Source organism: Cydia strobilella, chromosome 2 (genome assembly GCF_947568885.1).
Source record: "Cydia strobilella chromosome 2, ilCydStro3.1, whole genome shotgun sequence".
Classification (NCBI taxonomy): domain Eukaryota; kingdom Metazoa; phylum Arthropoda; class Insecta; order Lepidoptera; family Tortricidae; genus Cydia; species Cydia strobilella.
In genome coordinates, this window is record NC_086042.1 from 14226060 (window position 1) to 14246732 (window position 20673).

Genomic DNA, 20673 nt, shown 5'->3' on the forward strand with positions numbered 1-20673 from the left:
CTCAATACCGGTATAGAAATCCGATATTGGTCTATCTGTCTGTCACCAGGCTGTATCTCATGAACCGAGACAGTTGAAATTTTCAGATGATGTATTTCTGTTGCCGCTATAACAATAAATACTAAAAACAGAATAAAATAAATATTTAAGTGGGGCTCCCATGCAACAAACGTAATTTTTTTCCGTTTTTTTGCGTAATGGTAAGGAGCTTGGCCAGTTTTTTTATTTTATTATATAGTAAAACTAAAAAAAAACATACCGGAGTTCCTATATGTATTTCGATATTGGTACTCTTCAATTCCGGTATTGCAATATGGCAAAAATCGGTTTGAGATTCCGGTTCTTGCTTGCTTGCACACATGCACATAGCACCCCACTTTTAGATAAGGAAAAGAGCTGGACTAATAGTTATTTTCACGAAAATCGCAGACGAAGCTAGTACTTTTATAATCTCACAATTCATTTTATAAGGTCTTTCTCACGAAATTGCCTTGGCCGGCGGCAAGAGCGCTCTATAAAATATCAATGTTTATTCAATGTTAAAGCAACACGGAGCTTGGAGAAATTTTAAATATAGACGGAAGATGTTAGATATAGATTAGACATAGGAACGTGTAAATTAAAGCAAATGTTAGCAGAGCAATAAACACTGTTTATTATTTCATAAAATATAAAGGTCTAAATTATTTCATTATCCTTAAATTTTAAGGTCGATTTATAAAAGCAGGCAACAGAGTTGTACTAATCTGTCAATAAAAATATATTAAAATAGTCTGTAAACATACCACCACCACTAGGGCTCTACAACAACAGCATATTTTGCCGTATCACATAATGCAATCTCATTGATACATTTTACCAACCAATCCTTAGTTACGTGTCTTGCGCCAGATGCCAGTTTTTTCTTCAGTTTTTGAATTTTTTTGAATTCTATAAGACCTTCGTTATGCACTACGAAATCTACATCCACTGCACGCATTGATTTAACTACAGTCCCACCGTATGCAATCCAATGCCTTTCAAAATAGGTTCTCTTCTTTTCAGATATGCTAATGAAATCTGGGTAAAATCCTAACCGTTTATTTTTAAAAACATCTGGAAATGGATTTTCTGGTTGCGTTTGGTATTTGACTGTTTTACTATCTCGATCACTTGTGTTACTAGTATCACTCATAGTATCTGATGAACTAGAGATATTTAAATCTTCCTTTTTCTTTACTTTATCTTTCTTTAAAAACGAGTCTGTTTTAGGGAGTGTAGACGTGGGACTTTCTTTGATTTTTTTCTTAGGTGGTTCATACGAATCGTTAGCAGTAGCAGCTAGTTTGTTTAAAAGTGAGACGTCTGTTTTCTCTTTTGATGTTTTATATAAATTCTTAAGCTCGTCTAAGTTAGTCGCTGTTTTCCAATCCTTGTCATTCCTTATCTTTGTGACTCTTGGAAACCTTACTGATATTCCGTCGGCGGTGTGAATGTTTGCTTTTGTAAACTCGGTACCTGTAAAAGTGAAATATGCATACCTACTTAATATGAACATTTAGTTACAAGAGGCTAGTTTTATATCAGAAATAGAATGACAATCTTAACTCATTAAAAGCACGTCTTTACATTGTTCATACCTTTAGCTACCTAGTCATTCACGTTGATGTTTCATGAAAAGTTACTGGCTGATTTCAGTCTTTTTAATCGCACTCCAGACAGTAGCTTGTTACTTTATAACGGCTTGACATAAATTAAAGGAAAAATAAATAAAAATACCGCTTTGGGCAAGATTCGAACTTGCGACCTTTTGGAACACTGGTCCAATTGCTCTTGACCAACTGAGCTACCGAAGCTTACCAAAATCGTACGAATCTTTTAATTATTTGCTTTGTGTTTACACGCCTTAGCGAGGCGCGTAGCGACATCTACAGCAAGAATGCAGCCGGAGTCTCAAGTATATTAATTATAACATACCAGTAATTTCCCATACAGGCTGCTCCTTAGGGTCTTTAGCCACAAAGTCAGGCACTAGGCCCTTGTTGCAATCCAACCAGGATGGTATTTTGTTACTGTCCTGAGAAATCTTCAACATGAGTGGTCCAAGCTCCTTCTGAAGCCTCTCTAGCGTGCTGTCGTCATGGCCAGTGTGGACTTTTGTAACAGTCACCCATTTGTTGCGACGGGTGTCCCAGCAACCCATAAGGAAAACTGACATCATGCCACCTTTCTTACCAGTTCCTAGAAAAAAAAATATGAATCTTTAATTGTATTTGTACATAATTGTTGATGTAATTACCTCTCACTTCTCAGAATTCCCTCTAACATTGTTAAACTACTCAGAACTCTAGACATTTTTAAATTTTTTCTTGGTCTACTTCTAAAAGCAAATAGACGTATTTTTAGGGTTCCGTACCTCAAAAAGAAAAAACGGAACCCTTATAGGATCTCTCGTGCGTCTGTCTGTCTGTCTGTCCGTCTGTCACAGCCTATTTTCTCTGAAACTACTAGACCAATTAAGTTGAAATTGTAAGTTTGTGATCCAAAGATGGACATGTAACGTAAACATATTAATTTTAAACACGGGGGCCACTTTTGGGGGGTAAATGAGAAATTTAAAAAATAAAGTTTGTTAAATTATATCGTGTTACATATCAAATGAAAGAGCTCATTGTGAGAATCTCAAATATATTTATTTTATTTTAAGATAAATAGTTTAGAAGTTATTTAAGAAAATAGGCAAAAAATTACCACTTTATCTCCGAAACTACTGGGTCAAAAATTTTGAAAAAAATACACAAAATAGATCTTTACCTATAGATCACCGGAAAACCTATTAGAAATGTGCAGTCAAGCGTGAGTCGGACTTAATTACTAAGTTTTTGATCCGATCCCTACGGGTTTTTTTTAAAGACATTTTACATAAAAAATACATTGTTTAAATTGTGTAATGTACGGAACCCTTGGATCGCGAGTCCGACTCGCACTTGGCCGGTTTGTTTTCAATGCAATTCTACTTAGTTTCATTTAATTTATACACGGTGGCTAAAAATAAGTGCATTTCCGATGCCAGTTGGGAGGTTTTGGGATTATACTGAGCAACTTTTACTATAGGACCAACCCCGAAATCGCGAAAAAAAAAATTGGCTGTTTCATACATTTTGGCTGGTCCATTTTCTATAGGAGGGTAATTTTTTTTACCATAAATGCCATAAAGGCAATTTTGGGGCTATCAAAAATGCTTGCAAAATTATGCATAATATACTTCCGATGAGAGACAGTTGTGCCCTATCAACTCTCAATAGTTTATGAAACAACTATTTTTTTATATCACGGACCAACCCCGAAATCGCGAAAAAAAATTGGCTGTTTCATACATTTTGGCTGGTCCATTTTCTATAGGAGGGTTTTTTTTTTACCATAAATGCCATAAAGGCAATTTTGGGGCTATCAAAAATGCTTGCAAAATTATGCATAATATACTTCCGACGAGAGACAGTTGTGCCCTATCAACTCTCAATAGTTTATGAAACAACTATTTTTTTATATCACGTCGGTGGCAAACAAGCATACGGCCCGCCTGATGATAAGCAGCCTATGGACACCTGCAACACCAGAGATATGACATGCGCGTTGCTGACCCTTTAAAAACCTGTACACTCCTTTTTTGAAAAACCCCATACTATAGCCCCTCGGGAAAACCTCGGCAGGGAGCTCATTCCACAGCCAAAGCGTCCGCGGCAGGAAATTCCTCTTAAACCGCACAGTACGCGACCATTTAGGTTCTAGGGTGTTAGGATGAACACCTTGCCGACGGTGAGCGATGTGGTGATAGAAAGCGGCCGTTGGCATCATGTCAAACAATTCTTCAGAGCACAGCCAATTGTACAAGCGGTAGAACACTCACAAGGAGCCAAGCCATACCTACCGAACCAAGCCCCTAGTACAACCAGATCAGCAGTGTCAGCCATGGCCCCACCAAACAAGTAGTCCTTCTTAACTTTAAGCCAATGCCTCTTTCCTGGTTCATAAGTTGATTCCAGATCTTTAAGCACCAGTCCCTCCAATCCAAGTTGCAGAACCTGAAATTTTTATCATTAACCAAAATTATTTTTATAGATGTCTAAAAGTACATGGATTTTGATAAATTTGGCACACAGGTAATTTATAATTTAAAAAACCGGCCAAGTGCGAGTCGGACTCGCGCACGAAGGGTTCCGTACCATTACGGAACCCTTCGTGCGCGTATTTAAATATTTATATTATTCAGTTTTTAGTATTTGTTGTTATAGCGGCAACAGAAATACCTAGTCGGCTCATAAGTTCTGTCACTGGCCTTTAAAATTTAAATTTGGAACTCCTAAAACAAAAACCGTTCTGCATTTGAATTTCGAATCTTTATTAAATATTTTAGTATAATTTTGCAATTTTCTGTTTTCTTCAACATGGAGTGGACGCTTAAAGATAGCCGTACCGCAATAATTGCACTATATCGTTGTGGTCACTCGCCGACTAAAATTTTTAAGCTACTTGAAAATTTAAAATTCTCTCTAAGATTTGTGTATCGTACCATAGAAAGATACAGTGAGGTCTCTAGTTTAAATGACAAGAAAAGAAGCGGTCGTCCGCGTACAGCTAGGACTCCAGCGGTGTACAAGCAATTAGGGCACGCATTGCCAGAAATCCCGCTAGGAAACAAAAAGTTATGGCCCTCCAGATGGGTTTGAGCAAAAACACGGTGAAAAGAGTGCTTAATCAAGACCTGAGACTTCGTGCTTATAAACGAAAAACTGGCCATCTTCTCAATGGTCGGCTTAAAGCTTTAAGGCTTAAAAGATCTAAAGCTTTATTGAAGAAGTACGCTAAAAATAAGCACCGTTGTATACTGTTTTCGGACGAGAAAATTTTTGACATAGAAGAAAACTGTAATAAACAAAATGATAGAGTGTACGCTCGCAATAGTAAAGAAGCGTCTAATAGCATTCCCCGTATTCAAAGAGGTCATCACCCTTCATCTGTGATGGTTTGGCTGGGAGTTTCTTATGCGGGCGTCACTAGTATGCATTTTTGTGAGAAAGGAGTAAAAACTAGTGCCAAAGTGTACCAAGACACGGTGTTGACTAATATTGTGAAACCACTATCCCATACGATGTTTCTAAACCAGCATTGGGTTTTCCAGCAGGACTCTGCTCCAGCCCATAAGGCAAAGTCTACACAAGCCTGGCTCGCCTCCAATAAAATCGACTTTATACGGCATGAAGATTGGCCCTCCTCTAGCCCATGATCTTAATCCGTTAGACTATAAAATATGGCAGTATTTAGAGGAAAAGGTGTGCTCAAAACCTCATGCAAATCTAGACTCGCTGAAAAAATCTCTTGCTACGGCAGTGGCCAATATCGACATGAAAGTGGTGCGTGAATCCATTGACGACTGGCCACGAAGACTTCAAGCCTGTGTAGATAATTATGGCGGTCATTTTGAATAAATGTTATACATTTAGATTCTCTAGTTTATAAGCTTTCAAACGCTGTACAAATTATACGGAATAAACTTAAACTTTTGATTTTATTTGATACTATGTATATGAGCCGACTAGGTACATCATCTGTGAAAATTTCAACTGTCTAGCTATCACGGTTCATGAGATACAGCCTGGTGACAGACAGACAGACGGACAGCGGAGTCTTAGTAATAGCGTCCCGTTTTTACCCTTTGGATACGGAACCCTGAAAACCGGCCAAGAGCATGTCGGGCCATGCTCAGTGTAGGGTTCCGTAGTTACCCTTCCGTCACAATAGGCTAAACTGGAGCTATTAGTACCTATAGAAGACTGTTAACAAAGGGATGAAATGATACTTGGTGCCTTCCACCCGAGTTAAACAATCTACTTTTCATATCAAATATGAGGAAACCAAAAAGACAAGGGAAATTTACATAGTCAGTAATTAAAATCATAAAGTACTTAATAGACGTATATCCATGATTTTTTCCTTAGAACTTACTTTCAATCGGAGACTGCATGTCTGGTCATAATAATCCATAGCGAAAAACATTAAATTGCAGTATTTATGAAAAAACACATATTTTAGGAAACCGCAGTAATTATAAAATGATTTGTTACTTAAAGTATGAAAATCAGCAGGATTGCCTCTTACTTTTTAATTTTTTCGTTCTAAAACTGCCAATAGTCAAAGGCATTACTCATTCAGCCAATGAAACTGTTTTAGAAAAATTAATAATTTAATAACAATTCAATGAGTAAAATAAGCCATTTTTTCTAACATTTTATTTTATTTACATTAATAATGCCAAATAACTTTAAAAACCCATTTAATGTCTGAATAACGTTTAACTGTGGCTGTAAGGTTACTGCGGGCAAGACTGGCATACTTTTTTTACTTTGAAGTGATCTAACTCCCTTACCTAATTATTCACCTACGTTACCGCTTGTAATTGCATATGATGATTCAATATACGCTGTCAGTGACGCTGTCATCAGTGTAATTGATGATGCTTGTCAAGTCACATTTTAAACATAATAAAATTTTCAATGCATTGCGTCTTACAATAAACTTTAAAATATGCAAAAAATCTAAATACAGGTTTTTTTTAAAGTCCCTGAACAATTGTTGATCAATTTGAGGAGTACAGCCTACAGTTTAATTTTTGGCTCGTGTTACAGGCCAAACCTGGTAAATAATAATATGTGGTATTTTCTATAAAAAGGGACCTTATTGTCGATGGCGCTTACGCCATTATAAACGATGCTCCGATATAAATACAATGCCGCGCGATGCTGTGCGGCTTAAGCGCCATCGACAATAAGGTACCTTTTCATAGAAAATGCCCCATATTGTATACATTTTCACAAACCTCAGCAATCATCTTGGCTAAGTCAGCTGGTTTTTCTATTGTTTGCTGCTCTGAAAACATAATATGGTTGGTCACTTCCACCATATTTTCATGTAATATCTGTCTTCTTTTCCTTATCGGTAGATCAATCAGCACTTTTCCATTATAGTAAAGGCAATCAAATACAAACAAACACACTTGAGCATCTTTGAACTCTGATTTTTTATGTATTCCCAATGTACCAAACGGTAGCGGTTTGCCAGTGTTCACATCTACCATCAAAACTTCTGCATCTAATATCAAATCTACTCCTTTTGGAAATGCTTGAGGTAGGTAATCTTTAAAATGACTGACTTTGTGTGGCAACACTGGCTTCAAAGCTCTAGAAAAATATTTAAATTCATTGTCTCTTTTATGTACTTGCACTCTCTCTCCATCATATTTAATTTCAGAGAACATTCCATTAGGACATTTTTTCATAGCCATTTCTATTGATTTACAAGCTTCGGCAAGCATTGGTAATACTGGAGTCATAAGAGTGAGCTTTGCACTGACACTTTTTTGAATGTCATCTTTATGCTTGATTCCGCTGCTTTCTGACAGAATCCTGTCTATAACCATTCCGAGGTCTCTTGAAGTTTGTAATACATTATATGCGTCTGGATGAACACCTTCCAAAATGTGTTTTGGCCCTGCATTAATCCGCAAATCTGCTTTAATTAGGCGAATAAGCATTTTAAGGTCATCCGAAGTGCATTTGTTTACAATTTTCTTGAAGTGATATATCTGTTCATCTTCTTTTGTTAATTTTGAGAGCCCTTGAAGAAATTCTTCCACATCTTGCATAGACAAAGTACTTTCAGTGCTTGGTTGAATTTTTTTGCATTTTGTAAAAAAATGAGTGATGGTATCTGCCACATCTCCATTTTCCAAATGTGTTAACATATCATCCTGATCAGTATGGAATATTCTAGAAAACAATTTTACAAGTTGCTTACTCTTTAAGTTGTAAACCCGTTTAGTGACTTGAGGCAATAACAGTTTACACCACAATGCGAGATCACCTTTAAATGTGTTCCCATCTGAACCTTTTCTAAAAAAATTATTTACAACTGCCGTTTTTTCAGTATATGCATCAACTCTGGCAATTTTTTTGCACAACTGAGCGAACTGCGAAAAATTATCATCCTCTGTCTTAATATCTGTCTGTTTTTCCAAGTCTTTAGAAGAACTTGTACTTGCGACAACAGGTTTTGGTATTGATTCATTTTTTAAAACCTTAGCTGTGTATTTACCGCTATTTTTTTCAGCGTACACTTTCTCCATTTCGTTTATTTTTTTAAGAATAAACTCTTGATCGTCCTTGGTCATAGCTGCCCAATTGCCTATATCGTCGATGGAATCTATCCGTTTTGTGGTAGGCCGCTGTTTTATCAAGACATTCATTAAGCAGTCGACGTGGTGCCATGATTTCATTTGTTGATTCTCTCCGTAAGGGCTAGCGACTATTTTCGCCATGCGAATTTCTCCACTAGGACAGTTTCCTTTGCAGCCCTTACACGAAGCTCGGCTGCCCTTTGCACGATCTACGTAGAATGGCGTAAATTCTGCCATGATTTATTTACTTAAAAATATAATTTATAAAGCTTGCTTCAACATTCAATAATCACATAATTACTACTGATTTAAACGTGTCGATATGATAAAACAAAAATTTTCTCTAATCTAATGACAACTGACAACTGACAACCAAACCAAGCCAAGCCTGACTTGACATTGACTGACAGACAGTGACAGCCGTGACAGCCACAGTGACACTGAAAATACTGAAATAAAACTTCAAACGTCCTACGTTTCAACTCACGCAAATACAGCGCATGCGTAGTAACACATCAAGTGTCCAGAGGCAAAGGTGCGTGGATTTTTACGTAAAAGTGCTCTAGGGATGTGCAGTTTTCGAGTTCTTAATTTATCGATTTAATTATATTTACTGAATTACATATACTTACCAGTATTACAGATTTAATAGGACAAAAATATGTTTTATCTAAGGCGGCGGAAATAGGGTTGCGATTGCGTACGAACGTGCGGGCATGGTACACTGCGTCCGATTGGCACGTCGCTCCGACGTGCGAGCGGGATGTCGCTATAATACGCGCATGCATAGCGGTGTCTCGCTCAAATTTCGGAGAGACGTGCGAATTGGACGCAATGTGTGCCATTCCCCTATAGGGAGATGGTGGGTGTGGGCTTAGAGGTTAATATGAAAATAAATTTCTGAAATTTCAGTTTAATTGACATACCTACTCTGTCTAATTCTGAGAGTATCTGAGAGCTTACAGCGAAAATCTGTAGCAGATAGTAGGCAGATAACAAAATTTTCTATTTTCGCAGTACCTACTGCGACCAAGGGACCTCCTTTGGATATGAGTGGAGGTTGAGGTCTTAAGCGCAACTATAAATAAAAGTTTTTTATACCTGCATGCTAATGCTAATGAAATCGATTTTCCTATAGGTTGCTTGATGCTGTGATGTTAATAAGTTTATTTTGTTTCAGCTTCCTCCTGCCACCAAGAGTTCAGCAGCGATGTCACGAAGCATGGCACCTTCACATCTCCTCACTACCCGTCTCCATACCCTCCAAATACTCATTGCCATTACGAGTTTTTTGGACGTGGAAAGGAGCGCGTTAGATTAATATTTCAAGATTTTTATTTACATAAGTCTGCTGACGGTTCTTTAGAGTAAGTATAAATGAATAATTTTGAACTATTTGTTTTTTTTTTACATATTTTGTTACAAAATATCAATAATATATTAAAATAACTTACCTATATTATATCTATCTCAATTCTGCGAAGGTGTCGAAGTATTTGTTTATCGGGAAAGTAATGGCTTAGCAATGCCAGTCAAATTAAATGTATTTTTAAATGTCACGTAGAATGTTTACCAAAATATCAAAATAATAATTTAAATAATAAATAACTTTTAAACAGGGCTATGGTCTGACTAACAGACTGTCAAGTTCTTACATACTTTTTTGATGATCCCTTATTTCTAATTCCAGCTGTATGAACATGGATTCCTTACAAGCCTTCGTCTACGTTGACGGAAGACTGGAAAAAGTGGAAACATTCTGTGGAACTGATCTACCCACGCCGATCATGTCCAACGGACCAAAACTGATGTTGGAGTTCAGGGGGACTCACTCGTCTAGATACTCAAGAGGATTTAAAATGTCTTATTCATTTGTAGAAAGTAAGTTGTGTACTTATTTTTGTGTGGAGTAAATCTACTCGCTGTTAGTGGCAAGGCTAAATTCAGCCTAAACCTAGCTGTACAAATACAAAATACAAATAGTTTATTATCATAAAGGTTGTTTACATGTGCATCGATATATCCGTCAGACTCCAAACTAGGCTGATCCTGTATCTTGGAAGTCTGCGAGAGCGATTGACAATTATGTCCACATTATTATACATATCTTAATACTAAATGTAATTACTACAATACAAGCTAAAGAATACAGAAAAAAAAAGTTGTCAGTTTTTCCATCTCAGCATAAGATAAAGTATTCAACCATCTTGTCACTTTAACTTTGACATTGTGAACCGACAATGATTTTATATCTAGAGCCCTACAAATATTGTTATAGGTGTACGGATGTGCGAAGTCTGGAGACTTTCTGGCCAACGCAGACCTAGCTGGGGGTAGACGGGCTTTGAAGGTTCTCTTTAATAGTATCTCCTTATATGACGAAGAGTTAAGTAAGGATCGGTGGGTACGCGTGACTGCTTTTAGAATGTAGAGCTGCCGCACCCTGTAACTTGGACTCAGAGTACAGCCGATTCGTAGGGAAACGATAGCTTCTTTTATACATAACTTTTATCACGGCTCTTTGTGCGCGTTCAAGTATTATCATGTGGCTTTTTGCTGTGCTACCCCAGACAGCCACTCCATATTGTATAACGGACTGGCACAGTGGGACAGTGCAAGATATACGATGCGTAGCACTTCACGAGGGGCGCAATCCCGGAGTCTTTTTACGTCGTAAATTAGTTTCCTCACTCTTGCGGCAAGGGTGGTACTGGTTGAAAGTGAGATGCTGATCAAATAGTAGCCCCAGATACTTGACAAATACGCGCCTCTCAATTGCTTGACATGAGCAAGGTTGTTCTGGTGAGATGGATGCGGCGACAGGATTTGATAGACACGTGTGGTATTTAATGACACGATCTGCCGAGGGAGTGGAAGTTCGCGTTTTTGAAAATGTGACGAAGTTTTGTCTACATTCAGTGTGAGCAAGTTATTACTTAGCCATAAGGCGACTTTAGTAAGTGCATTCTCCGCTTGACAGAAGGTTTTGTCCCATGTTTCGTCGTGAACCAGGATCAGCACAGTGTCATCAGCATAGCATAAAATATCTGTGTTTTTAAGTTTTATGTCGAAAATGTCATTAATAAATTAACATATAATGAATAGAGTTGGACCCAGGATGCTCCCCTGTGGCACTCCAAATAGAACTGGAAGTTCATCGCTACTGTGTTGGTCAATTTATACCTTTTGACGGCGGTCGGCTAAGTAGCTAGCAAACCAGTCAAGAGCAGTGCCTCTCACACCCATGTGTTCAATTTTTTTTCAAGAGAAAAATCGGTGAAACAGTATCAAAAGCCTTGTACGTATATGTCATCCACATTAAACTTAATATTTTATCGACAATTGACATTTCAATTTTTTTGCCTACTGACTCATGGTTCATAAAATCACTTTAATTATTGGTCATAAATATTGAGTTAAAAATAGTCAAATCTCCTAACCTGATTTAATGGTCATGGCATGATGTGGTAGCCGGTACAAGATAGATAGATAGAGCAATTAAGTTTTACGGGAGATTTCATATAAATTTAAGTGGAAAATTTATTGCCTTGGGTGAGACTTGAACTCACGGCCTCTGGATCGATACTCCAGCGCTCTGCCAACTGAGGCCGTGAGTTCAAGTCTCACCCAAGGCAGTAATTTTTCCACCCTTAAATTTATTCTAAGCTTAATAGCATCGATCGCAGACGTTTCTGCTTGTTAAAATTTAATTTAGATTTCATATAGCCTACGAGCCGTGGCTAGCAAAAATGTAAAAATATTGAATGCCATTAAGCAAATTAAAACATCTTCTTTTTATTTTTTTCAGATTTCGGTATAAGTACAGGAATACAGTTGCAGGAATTTCCCTGCGCCTTTGTATACAACAGCAGCGAGTCACGCAACGGCACGTTTGCTTCACCCAATTCGCCAGGGCCGTACCCTCGAGACACAGAGTGTACTTACTTTTTTCATGGCGGAGACACAGAGAAGGTGCATCTACATTTCACGAACTTTGACGTTGAGGGAGTGCTGCCGTAAGTATTTGTATAATATATAAAATAAAACTACATAGAATTATAAACATTAAAAAAAAAACCGGTCAAGTGCGAGTCGGACTCGCCCACCGAGGGTTCCGTACTTTTTAGTATTTGTTGTTATAGTGGCAACAGAAATACATCATCTGTGAAAATTTCAACTGTCTAGCTATCACGGTTCATTAGATACAGCCCGGAGACAGACAGACAGACGGACAGAGGAGTCTTAGTAATAGGGTTCCGTTCTTTTCCCTTTGGGTACGGAACCCTAAAAGTTATCTAAACTTAGGGATTTTGGGTTAGCTTCGGAAATAAATATAAGTAAGTAGGGTGACGGCACCTATCATGGACATGTTAAGCACAGTAGTACTCAGTAATGGACAGTAAAGTTGTATTGTCTTATAGCCCACCATTTATGATATTTACTAGTTATTTTGGTAAACATAGTGTTATTATAGTTGGTCAAACCAAATTGCCAATAAATAAGAACAAAAACCACTGTACTCATCCTTTTCTTTTGGGTGCTAGTACTAGTGTAATTCAAAGATAGTATGATTCTCTATGTCTATGTTTGAAATGAGACAGTCCTTAGGCAAACTATACTTTAAAAATATAATGTATGTTTCTTAAAAATTGAGTTTACGGGAAAAAAATGTCCATTATTGGTTCTTGTCCATTACCACCCTAATATTTTTTTTATATTAATGTGTCTATTTAGATTTAGATATGTTCTGTATAGGTATAGGCACACTTCAGACTACGTTACTGCTAACTAAAGGAGTGACTATTGTCTAGTGTGAAATAATGTTATATTGTTTATTATATCTAGGTACAGGTTATTGTATGTGTGAATTATTTTCGCCTTGATCATTATATACGTAGGTAATAAAAGCATTAAAGTAACTATTTAAACTTGCATTATTAATTTATCATCCGCAGATGTGAAGCAGTATCAGCGAGCGACTACGTTGAATTTTCGAACCAAATGACTGAAGACAATAGATATGGTAGATATTGTGGACAGATGAAAGAATTCCACCTAGAGTCAGAGAGGAATTTCTTCAAAGTAACGTTCCGATCGAACGACAGGCTAGACGGAGCTGGGTTTAAAGCCATCTATCAATTTTTAGAGATCACCGATGAATATCGAGCCCCAATACACGACACAGCATCGGATTCTGCGCGTAAGTAGATCATTATTTATTATTTTAAAGGGCTCAAACTTTTAGTGCAGATGACGTAAAACCACACAGGATGATTTCAAATAGCCTTTTCGTAAGCAATTACCACTTATCGACCTCAAAAACCTCTAGCACAACCTCTACCTTAACAACCTCATTAATTAAACGATATAAGCGTTTACATAACGTCTTTGACTGACATTGTCATTCAGATTAACAATAAATTGACGTTATGATTACCAAGACATTTGACAATCTCAATGTATTTCATGATATACTTTTATTATGGTTATATTACTTACCTATAAACTATTAAATTTAAAAAAGAACCTACGTTATGTGCCAAAAAATCATATAAAGCATGCAAAAATAATCCATTTTTTGCAAAAAATACCTTACCTAATAATACCTTACCTTGATACCATAAAAGAGCTGAGACTCTTCAAACTAACCAATACTAACCAATGCTAACTAATATTTATTTACCGCCACTGTAATCAGTTTGAAATATACTCACAAATAAAAACACTTTGAACTTTGAACTGATGGATCGGTTTCTATCAAACATAGCTAAGAACCATTGCAAGGGAACTCGCTTTCACGTAAAAAAAACACGCATCGAAATCGGTACATCCGTTGGAGAGCTACGATGCCACAGACAGACACACAGAGAGACAGACATACATTGGCGTCAATCTCAATCATATAACACCCCTCTTTCTATGTTGGGGGTTAATAACGTAAATTTATTTAATAATAGTAACTACCTAAATTAATAATAATAAATTATTTTATTTACCACACCTTGTCCTGTGTACAAAACGACGTTAAGTTTATTTAAATGACAAATTTTAGAGGACGGATCTTTTTCGCTAAACGACGTCCGTATGTCGATGTCGTAGGCGCACTGTAAACAAGCCTTTGGTACTTTTACACTTTTAAGCATTAAGTTCATCAACTATTTCAACTGCGCTATTTTGATATCAGGTTGGCTAACTCAATTTTTTTTTAATTAGTCTGGTGCAAAAAAAAAAAAGTTGGCGTTTTGGTAGCTCATACTTCGACGTATATACGACTTCATGAATTAATTTCAATCATTTGATTACTTGAACCCGCCATCCCAACTCACTTTTTAGTTAATTTATTAACATCTTTGTTACAGGTGTTTTGTGTCATCTTCTGCTGCTGATAGCCGCCGCAATATCACATCTTCACCACCATATATATCAATAAAAAAAGTGATATTAGATTAATTCTTCCTAGTCTGTAATCCTGTATATTTTGTATTATAGTATGTGCCATGCACTTGTAAAGTACCGTAGAAGGGCAATATTTTCTATTCAATTATATTTTAGGTTCATCCTGTCCTAATGAAGCAATAGGAATACGTCTTACACCGTCAACTATTCATAAAGGCACGTCATAACACGAATAAATACATTATACAATTAAATTGTGTTTCAATCACGTTTCAATACAATGAAAATTGTATGCCTAATTATCAATAAAATATAGCAATCGCAATAGAGCGTGCATAAACTGTGGGGGGCAGCACAGAAGCCACTTTTATCAAAATCCACAATCAGAGTTTAAGAGAAAGGCTAACATTGCGGCAAAATATGAGACGTTCGCAATCGTCATATTATTAAACGATTTTTATCGATATCGATGAAACATTCTGGTAATCCAATTTGCAGTACCTAGCAGAAATCATTCATTCAAAAATTTCAAGACAGAAGTGTGATTAATGAGGGCTACCGTTTTTGTGTTCACCAGGTGGCGCTACTGTAGATGTAGGTCCAGAAAAACAGATCTCAAAATTCTTCTAAGTATGCTTATTTTTATAAAATCAATACGTTCTAATATACACAATAGTTATTTGTTATACAAGGGTGCAAAGTTGTATTTTACCCGCGAGTGTGGAATTAAAACACGAGCAAGTGAAAGGACTCTATAGTTGAACCACGAGCGAAGCGAGTGGTTCTAAAATAGAATCCTGAGCGTAGCGAGTGTTTCAACACACGAGAAGTAAAATACATTTGCACCCGTGTGTAACACAAAACTTTTCCCCTCTCTATAGCGAGGAAAGTGCAACATCCACAGGCGTTAGATCATCTTCATAACTGGAATTACTTTTTTTTTACGATATTATAATTGAAAACACTGGAAGTTCTGAGTTTTACGTGAGTCGGTGAGAAGTGTTTTTAAGTAAAAATTTTGTTGACAATGTTGACATTTCTGTTCTGACGTATGAAATGTCAACGATGCGTTTTGAAATTGCATCGACTCAACTTGTGCGTTCAGAATTATATTTAACATCATTATAAAAATCTAACGTTTCTTATGGAATTTTAAGGTTTATGACTTAAAATTATTAAATAAAGCTAAATTTGGTATTTTTTATTAGATTCTCAAACCATTTATTTAATGATAATTAATATCGATCGAACCATTATTATGAGCGTTTTACGTTTTGTTATCTGTCAAGCTACTTAAACACGCTCCATCCAAGGTCAAATTACTTTCCCCACTAGTGGATAAAATGCGTTTTTCCCCGCTTGTTTTAAAGGATAAAAGACGGCTTTCCGAGCTAGTGAGGGGAAAAAGTATTTTAACGTCTAAATGTGCCATTTTTTCAACATGTTTCATTTTGCATATAGGTATTTTAGTTTGCACTTTTTAGGGTTCCGTACCCAAAGAGTAAAATCGGAACCCTATTACTCCTCTGTCCGTCTGTCTGTCTGTCTTCGGGCTTTATCTAATGAACCGTGATGAATTCTAGACAGTTGAAATTTTCACAGATGATGTATTTCTGTTGCCGCTATATCAACAAATACTAAAAAGTACGGAACCCTCGGTGCGCGAGTCCGACTCGCACTTGGCCGGTTTTTTTGAACCACTAACATTTATCACAGACCTTTGAGCTATATCTATTAATTGTTTACCATGATTAATCAAAGATGGACAAAGATTTACGACAATTATGAATAAGGAGTGAAAATTCCCGATAAAAAAGCTTGAAACCCCCAAAACTTCTATGCATTTGACATTTTGAAAGACCTCCATCTACACTAGCGCCCCTAGCGGCGATATTAAACGCGGTACCCCTCATTAAATATATTTTTCCTGAAAATTATTATTGAAATTCTACTCTTTTTTGCTAGACTGTACGGCGCCTTGTTACTCAACTGCTACTCAACTTTTAACAAAAAGTTTAACCGCATAATATGTCTACTTACGGAGTCATACGGCTCGTCTACGTTCAATGCCAATTAGAAGCACTAAAATATATATATCTGAAATTTTACACAGCCATTTTATACCTATAGGTACTTATAATAGGTACAATCAGTGATTCTTTTATCAAAAGCAAAGGAGCTTCTATGTGAAGTGTAGAAGTGTCTTTCTGCGCCACCGGGGTCTGTGGGAGTTCATGATCTACTCTCAGCCTGCCTGGCCTGCGTGCCTGGTTGTGACAGGGCTTGCAGACCGTCAAAGGCACACAATAGTATGGGATTCAGTTTCTTTGACCGTGAACATGACAGGTTTTAACTGCGAAAGCTGAAGGCGCCAGAATGTAATCTACCGACTTTAATTATTGGAATATTAACCTCTTGTCTTGTCTGTGTCTAATAAGGATCCTGACCGATTTTTTAATGTTTTCCACACACACTCGCGAATTTTGACCACCACACACATATATGACAGGTGAAATCGCTTGTTCCGTAATATCAGAGGTCCCCACTTCATCAGCCTCGTCAGATCCACAGCGCAGGCTTCGTCATCTAACAGAAAGCTCATCCACCTTATTATTAAAGGACATCACTTCATCAGCCTCTGGAAATGTAATACCATTCGATTTGTAAACCAATATATTAAGCTTCTTCAATTTATCCAATACTTATCTTTTTTTTTTTACAAAGAACCAGCCGTTACGCCTTGATCATCTTGACTCCTTAGAATACCCGCCTGTTATTTTTTATTAAAAATTGATTCTTACCCACATTTCTTTTGTTTTATTTAAAAAGATTGCGTGTTGCTAACAGGAAGTAGTATGTACATAGAATAACTAATATGTACCGTACTATTAGTATGTATATATGTATGTAAACACTTAAATCAACTAGGAACCCTCATAGTTTTGCCATGGCCGTCTGTCTAGCTGTCCGTCCGCAGCTTTGCTCTGTGATCGTTAGTGCTAGAAAGCTACAATTTGGCATGGATATTTATATCAGTTACGTCAAGAAAGTCGTAAAATAAAAACTAGAAATGAAATAGGTTGGCTCCCCTACACGAAAAGTGGGTATGAATTTTTATTTCGCTTCAGTCCTTGTAGGGTGTCGTTGGATAGGTCTTTCAAACAAAACGAATATGGGTCTTCATAAACTAGTTTTTTATAAACATAATATGTATTTTCGGAAGTAATTGCTCTGAAAGGAAAAAAACTGTGGGGCTACCGCGAAAACCGAAATTCGCAAATTGCGGGGATCTTTCTCTTTTACTCCAATGAAGGCGTAATTGGAGTGACAGAGAAAAATGCCCGCAATTTGCGAACTTCGATTTTCGCGGTTATAGCCCTGCTGCTGTGCAGCTGTGAACTAGGTCCAAAAAATATGAAAAAAATCGTGAAAGTAAAATCTTGTAAATACTTTTAAGGAAAACCATAGCGAACCTGATGGGTTTGGGGGGTTGCTAAGGGGGTATGAATCTATTAAAGTAAGGGTAAACAAAATATTTTAATTGATGTCCGTAAGTACATCAATGGCAGTAACCGTTTACTTGAGCCAAGAATTTCAATTAACCGTCGACATTTTCTTCCTGCCCGCACCCGGTTAAACTTTACCGCGTTGCATAATCCTAGAAATGAATGTTGTAGGTTGTAGATCTCAGTTCGCTTCATTGCTTTGCGGTGCGGTTTGAGTTGTACGCCCTCGCGTCGACAGGTGTGGTGTCGCTACTGTCGCGTCTCCGTTCGCCCGCCCCTCTACTCGGTCGAAATCGTACGTCAGTTTGAGTTCGTACGCCGCTCTGTGTAGTGTCTCTGTTATTTTATCTGTGAACGCGCGAAACTTTTTTTATCGAAACAATTTGGAACGTTGTTGTATATGAACAGCCAGTTTTTCGAGTGCGTTTGAAGTGCAGGAACGACTGTTGGAGACAGTTTTGTGATCATTGTGTTGTACCGTGAGTGTGGTTGTGGTCACAGGTGTCACATTCCGAGGGGGACGCTGCAGCCTCCGCTCGAACCCGGTACCGCAGGTGGACCGCTACGCGAGGAAACCCATTTAAACTGTTAAGGTAAAGTTTACTTTTATTTATGTAGCTGCTGTTCGTGGGAGGCGCGACTTATTAGAATCCTATTACGGCTGTTTTGCAGAGTAGGCTTTAGTTAGGCTTACGTTTACAACTTTGTAAGAACGGTTGTTTTTTTACAAGTCCTACAACGGAATCCAACGAGTGGGTGTAGCTGTAGGACAAGATGTTTATTCCCCGACTAGAAGTGAACCCTTATTTAATATTTTTGTGTAAACGTATTAGCCCATATCCATAGCGTAGTAACCATAGAGTAACTTATACTAGAGCGGTACTGTCATAGTAAATTTTGTAACCCCAGTAAATTCACTGCCATCTGTCGACACACTTTAAAACTAAAAATGAAGATTTATAAAAATACGATAAAATGTATTTAAATATAGATAAATGATTTTTTTTATTTGCAATAATTATTTTTATGATTTTGACCCATGTTCTTTCACTGATATGCGTTAAAATTGTTAAATAACAAACGAAACCGTCAATGCCATCTATACGACAGTAGGCTAAAACTAGTAGCGCCCTCTGAACGAGAATCAAATGTTCTTGATTTTCGAGGCACGTTTTTTCCTTAGACTGTATCCATCTATTACGGAGTTATATCTATCTTTGGTAGTAACCCATTTCGTATTAGCAGCATTCAACAGCAGAAGCAGCTATTTTAACCTATTTTTAGCTCTACTCCCAGTTATTTGAAGTAGGTAGCTAGCCAAGAACAGAGGGGCCTTCGTAGGTAGCTTCCTACTCGAGAGTAACTGCAGATATTAAATTAACACGATAACAAACCTAAGGGGCCACTGTGCCACAATAAAGGTAGGCAGGTTGTCTACAATAAAGGCAGGCTGCCTTATTAGCTGATTGCCTTTGTACTACCTTATGACTTTTAATCTCGTGTGCCGGAATTATTTTTTTCTAATAGTTTCCTCGTACGCGGATCCGAATTCCGCCGATACGAGGGCTTAATAAGGACCTAGATATCAGACGGGATGAGCTGAAAGCTCGTCCACCACCGACCATTAGGTATACCTAATGGCAATAATACTTATAATAAGTGTTCTGTCCTGCCCGTTGTGTGCACGGGTCTTTGTAAATAAGATCGGCTACGAGCTACATGCGAGCACTTGAGCGGAGCTGAAACAGTCGCCGCCGCCGAGGCCGCAACCGTCCAGGAGAGTATATTTTATTACTTACCCTATAATTATTAAGTTATGATTAAACCTACTTTCTCTAATCAGGATCAGGACACTGCATATTAGTATAATTTCACGCTTTTAAACCCTTATAAACCCTCATACAAAAACGGACGCTTATGTTGAAGGATTAAAGGGTCCCAACTTAACTTCCAACCGAACTATTTCAAAATAGGTACAGTCAGCAGCAGAAGTTGCTAAGCGGGCGAGGTGTTCAAAATAACCTTGACACGCTCTTATTCTCTTAACAATAAAGTCGCGTCAAGATCATTTTGAACACCTCGCCCGCTTAGTAACTTCTGTTGCTGACTGTACATACGTCTGCGAGCGATGCTACAATTTTTTAGGGTTCCGTACCCATACAAAGGGTAAAAACGGGACCCTATTACTAAGACTCCGCTGTCCGTCTGTCTGTCACCAGGCTGTATCTCATGAACCGTGATAGTTAGACAGTTAAAATTTTCACAGATGATGTATTCTGTTGCCACTTATAACAACAAATACTAAAAAGTACGGAACCCTCGGTGGGCGATTCCGACTCGCACTTGTCCGGTTTTATATTAAAGGATTTTTTTTTAAATTGCTTCGAAGCGAAAGCTCTCGCGAAGCGGAGAATTTAACCTTTTTTGCACTGTTTAATGTTCGTCGGATTGTCGGATAAGTAGATACAGTCGCCATCTGATATATCGGGGCGGCCAAGATGCTCACAAATATCTAAACACGCCTCTAGAGTGTGTATTCGGATATTTTTGAGCACCTCGGTC

The 20673-nt window shown here is 37.5% G+C and overlaps 3 protein-coding genes across 3 annotated transcripts in view; 2 read left to right on the top strand and 1 right to left on the bottom strand.

The window, feature by feature from the left end:
* The window catches only part of LOC134752369 (CUB domain-containing protein 2), a 369359-nt gene extending 354500 nt beyond the window's left edge, over window positions 1-14859 (top strand). Inside the window, exons 11-15 of the mRNA XM_063688053.1 lie at window positions 9390-9576; window positions 9900-10090; window positions 12018-12225; window positions 13165-13409; window positions 14569-14859. Coding sequence (XP_063544123.1) covers window positions 9390-9576; window positions 9900-10090; window positions 12018-12225; window positions 13165-13409; window positions 14569-14639 — 902 coding nt within the window. The 3' untranslated portion in view covers window positions 14640-14859. The remainder of the gene's footprint in view (window positions 1-9389; window positions 9577-9899; window positions 10091-12017; window positions 12226-13164; window positions 13410-14568) is intronic.
* On the bottom strand, window positions 630-8569 carry LOC134752301 (DNA ligase 3). Its single transcript, XM_063687968.1, has 4 exons — window positions 6854-8569; window positions 3908-4061; window positions 1957-2220; window positions 630-1497 (listed from the first exon to the last, which is right to left on the bottom strand). The coding sequence occupies exons 1-4, from the start codon at window positions 8444-8446 to the stop codon at window positions 794-796; spliced, it is 2715 nt and encodes a 904-aa protein (XP_063544038.1). The 5' UTR covers window positions 8447-8569; the 3' UTR covers window positions 630-793.
* A 3558-nt stretch (window positions 14860-18417) lies between the features above and the next one.
* The window catches only part of LOC134752256 (cadherin-99C), a 152188-nt gene continuing 149932 nt past the window's right edge, over window positions 18418-20673 (top strand). Inside the window, exon 1 of the mRNA XM_063687888.1 lies at window positions 18418-18704. The gene's annotated coding sequence lies outside the window, so the exon portion shown is untranslated. The remainder of the gene's footprint in view (window positions 18705-20673) is intronic.

Coding starts and splice junctions, on each gene's coding strand:
- LOC134752301 (XM_063687968.1), bottom strand. CDS start 8,446: ATGGCAGAATTTACGCCATTCTACGTAGATCGTGCAAAGGGCAGCCGA. Junction 2,221..3,907: donor TGTACTAGGGGCTTGGTTCG/GTAGGTATGGCT, acceptor TTTTTTTTCTAG/GAACTGGTAAGAAAGGTGGC. Junction 1,498..1,956: donor GCCTGTATGGGAAATTACTG/GTATGTTATAAT, acceptor TCACTTTTACAG/GTACCGAGTTTACAAAAGCA.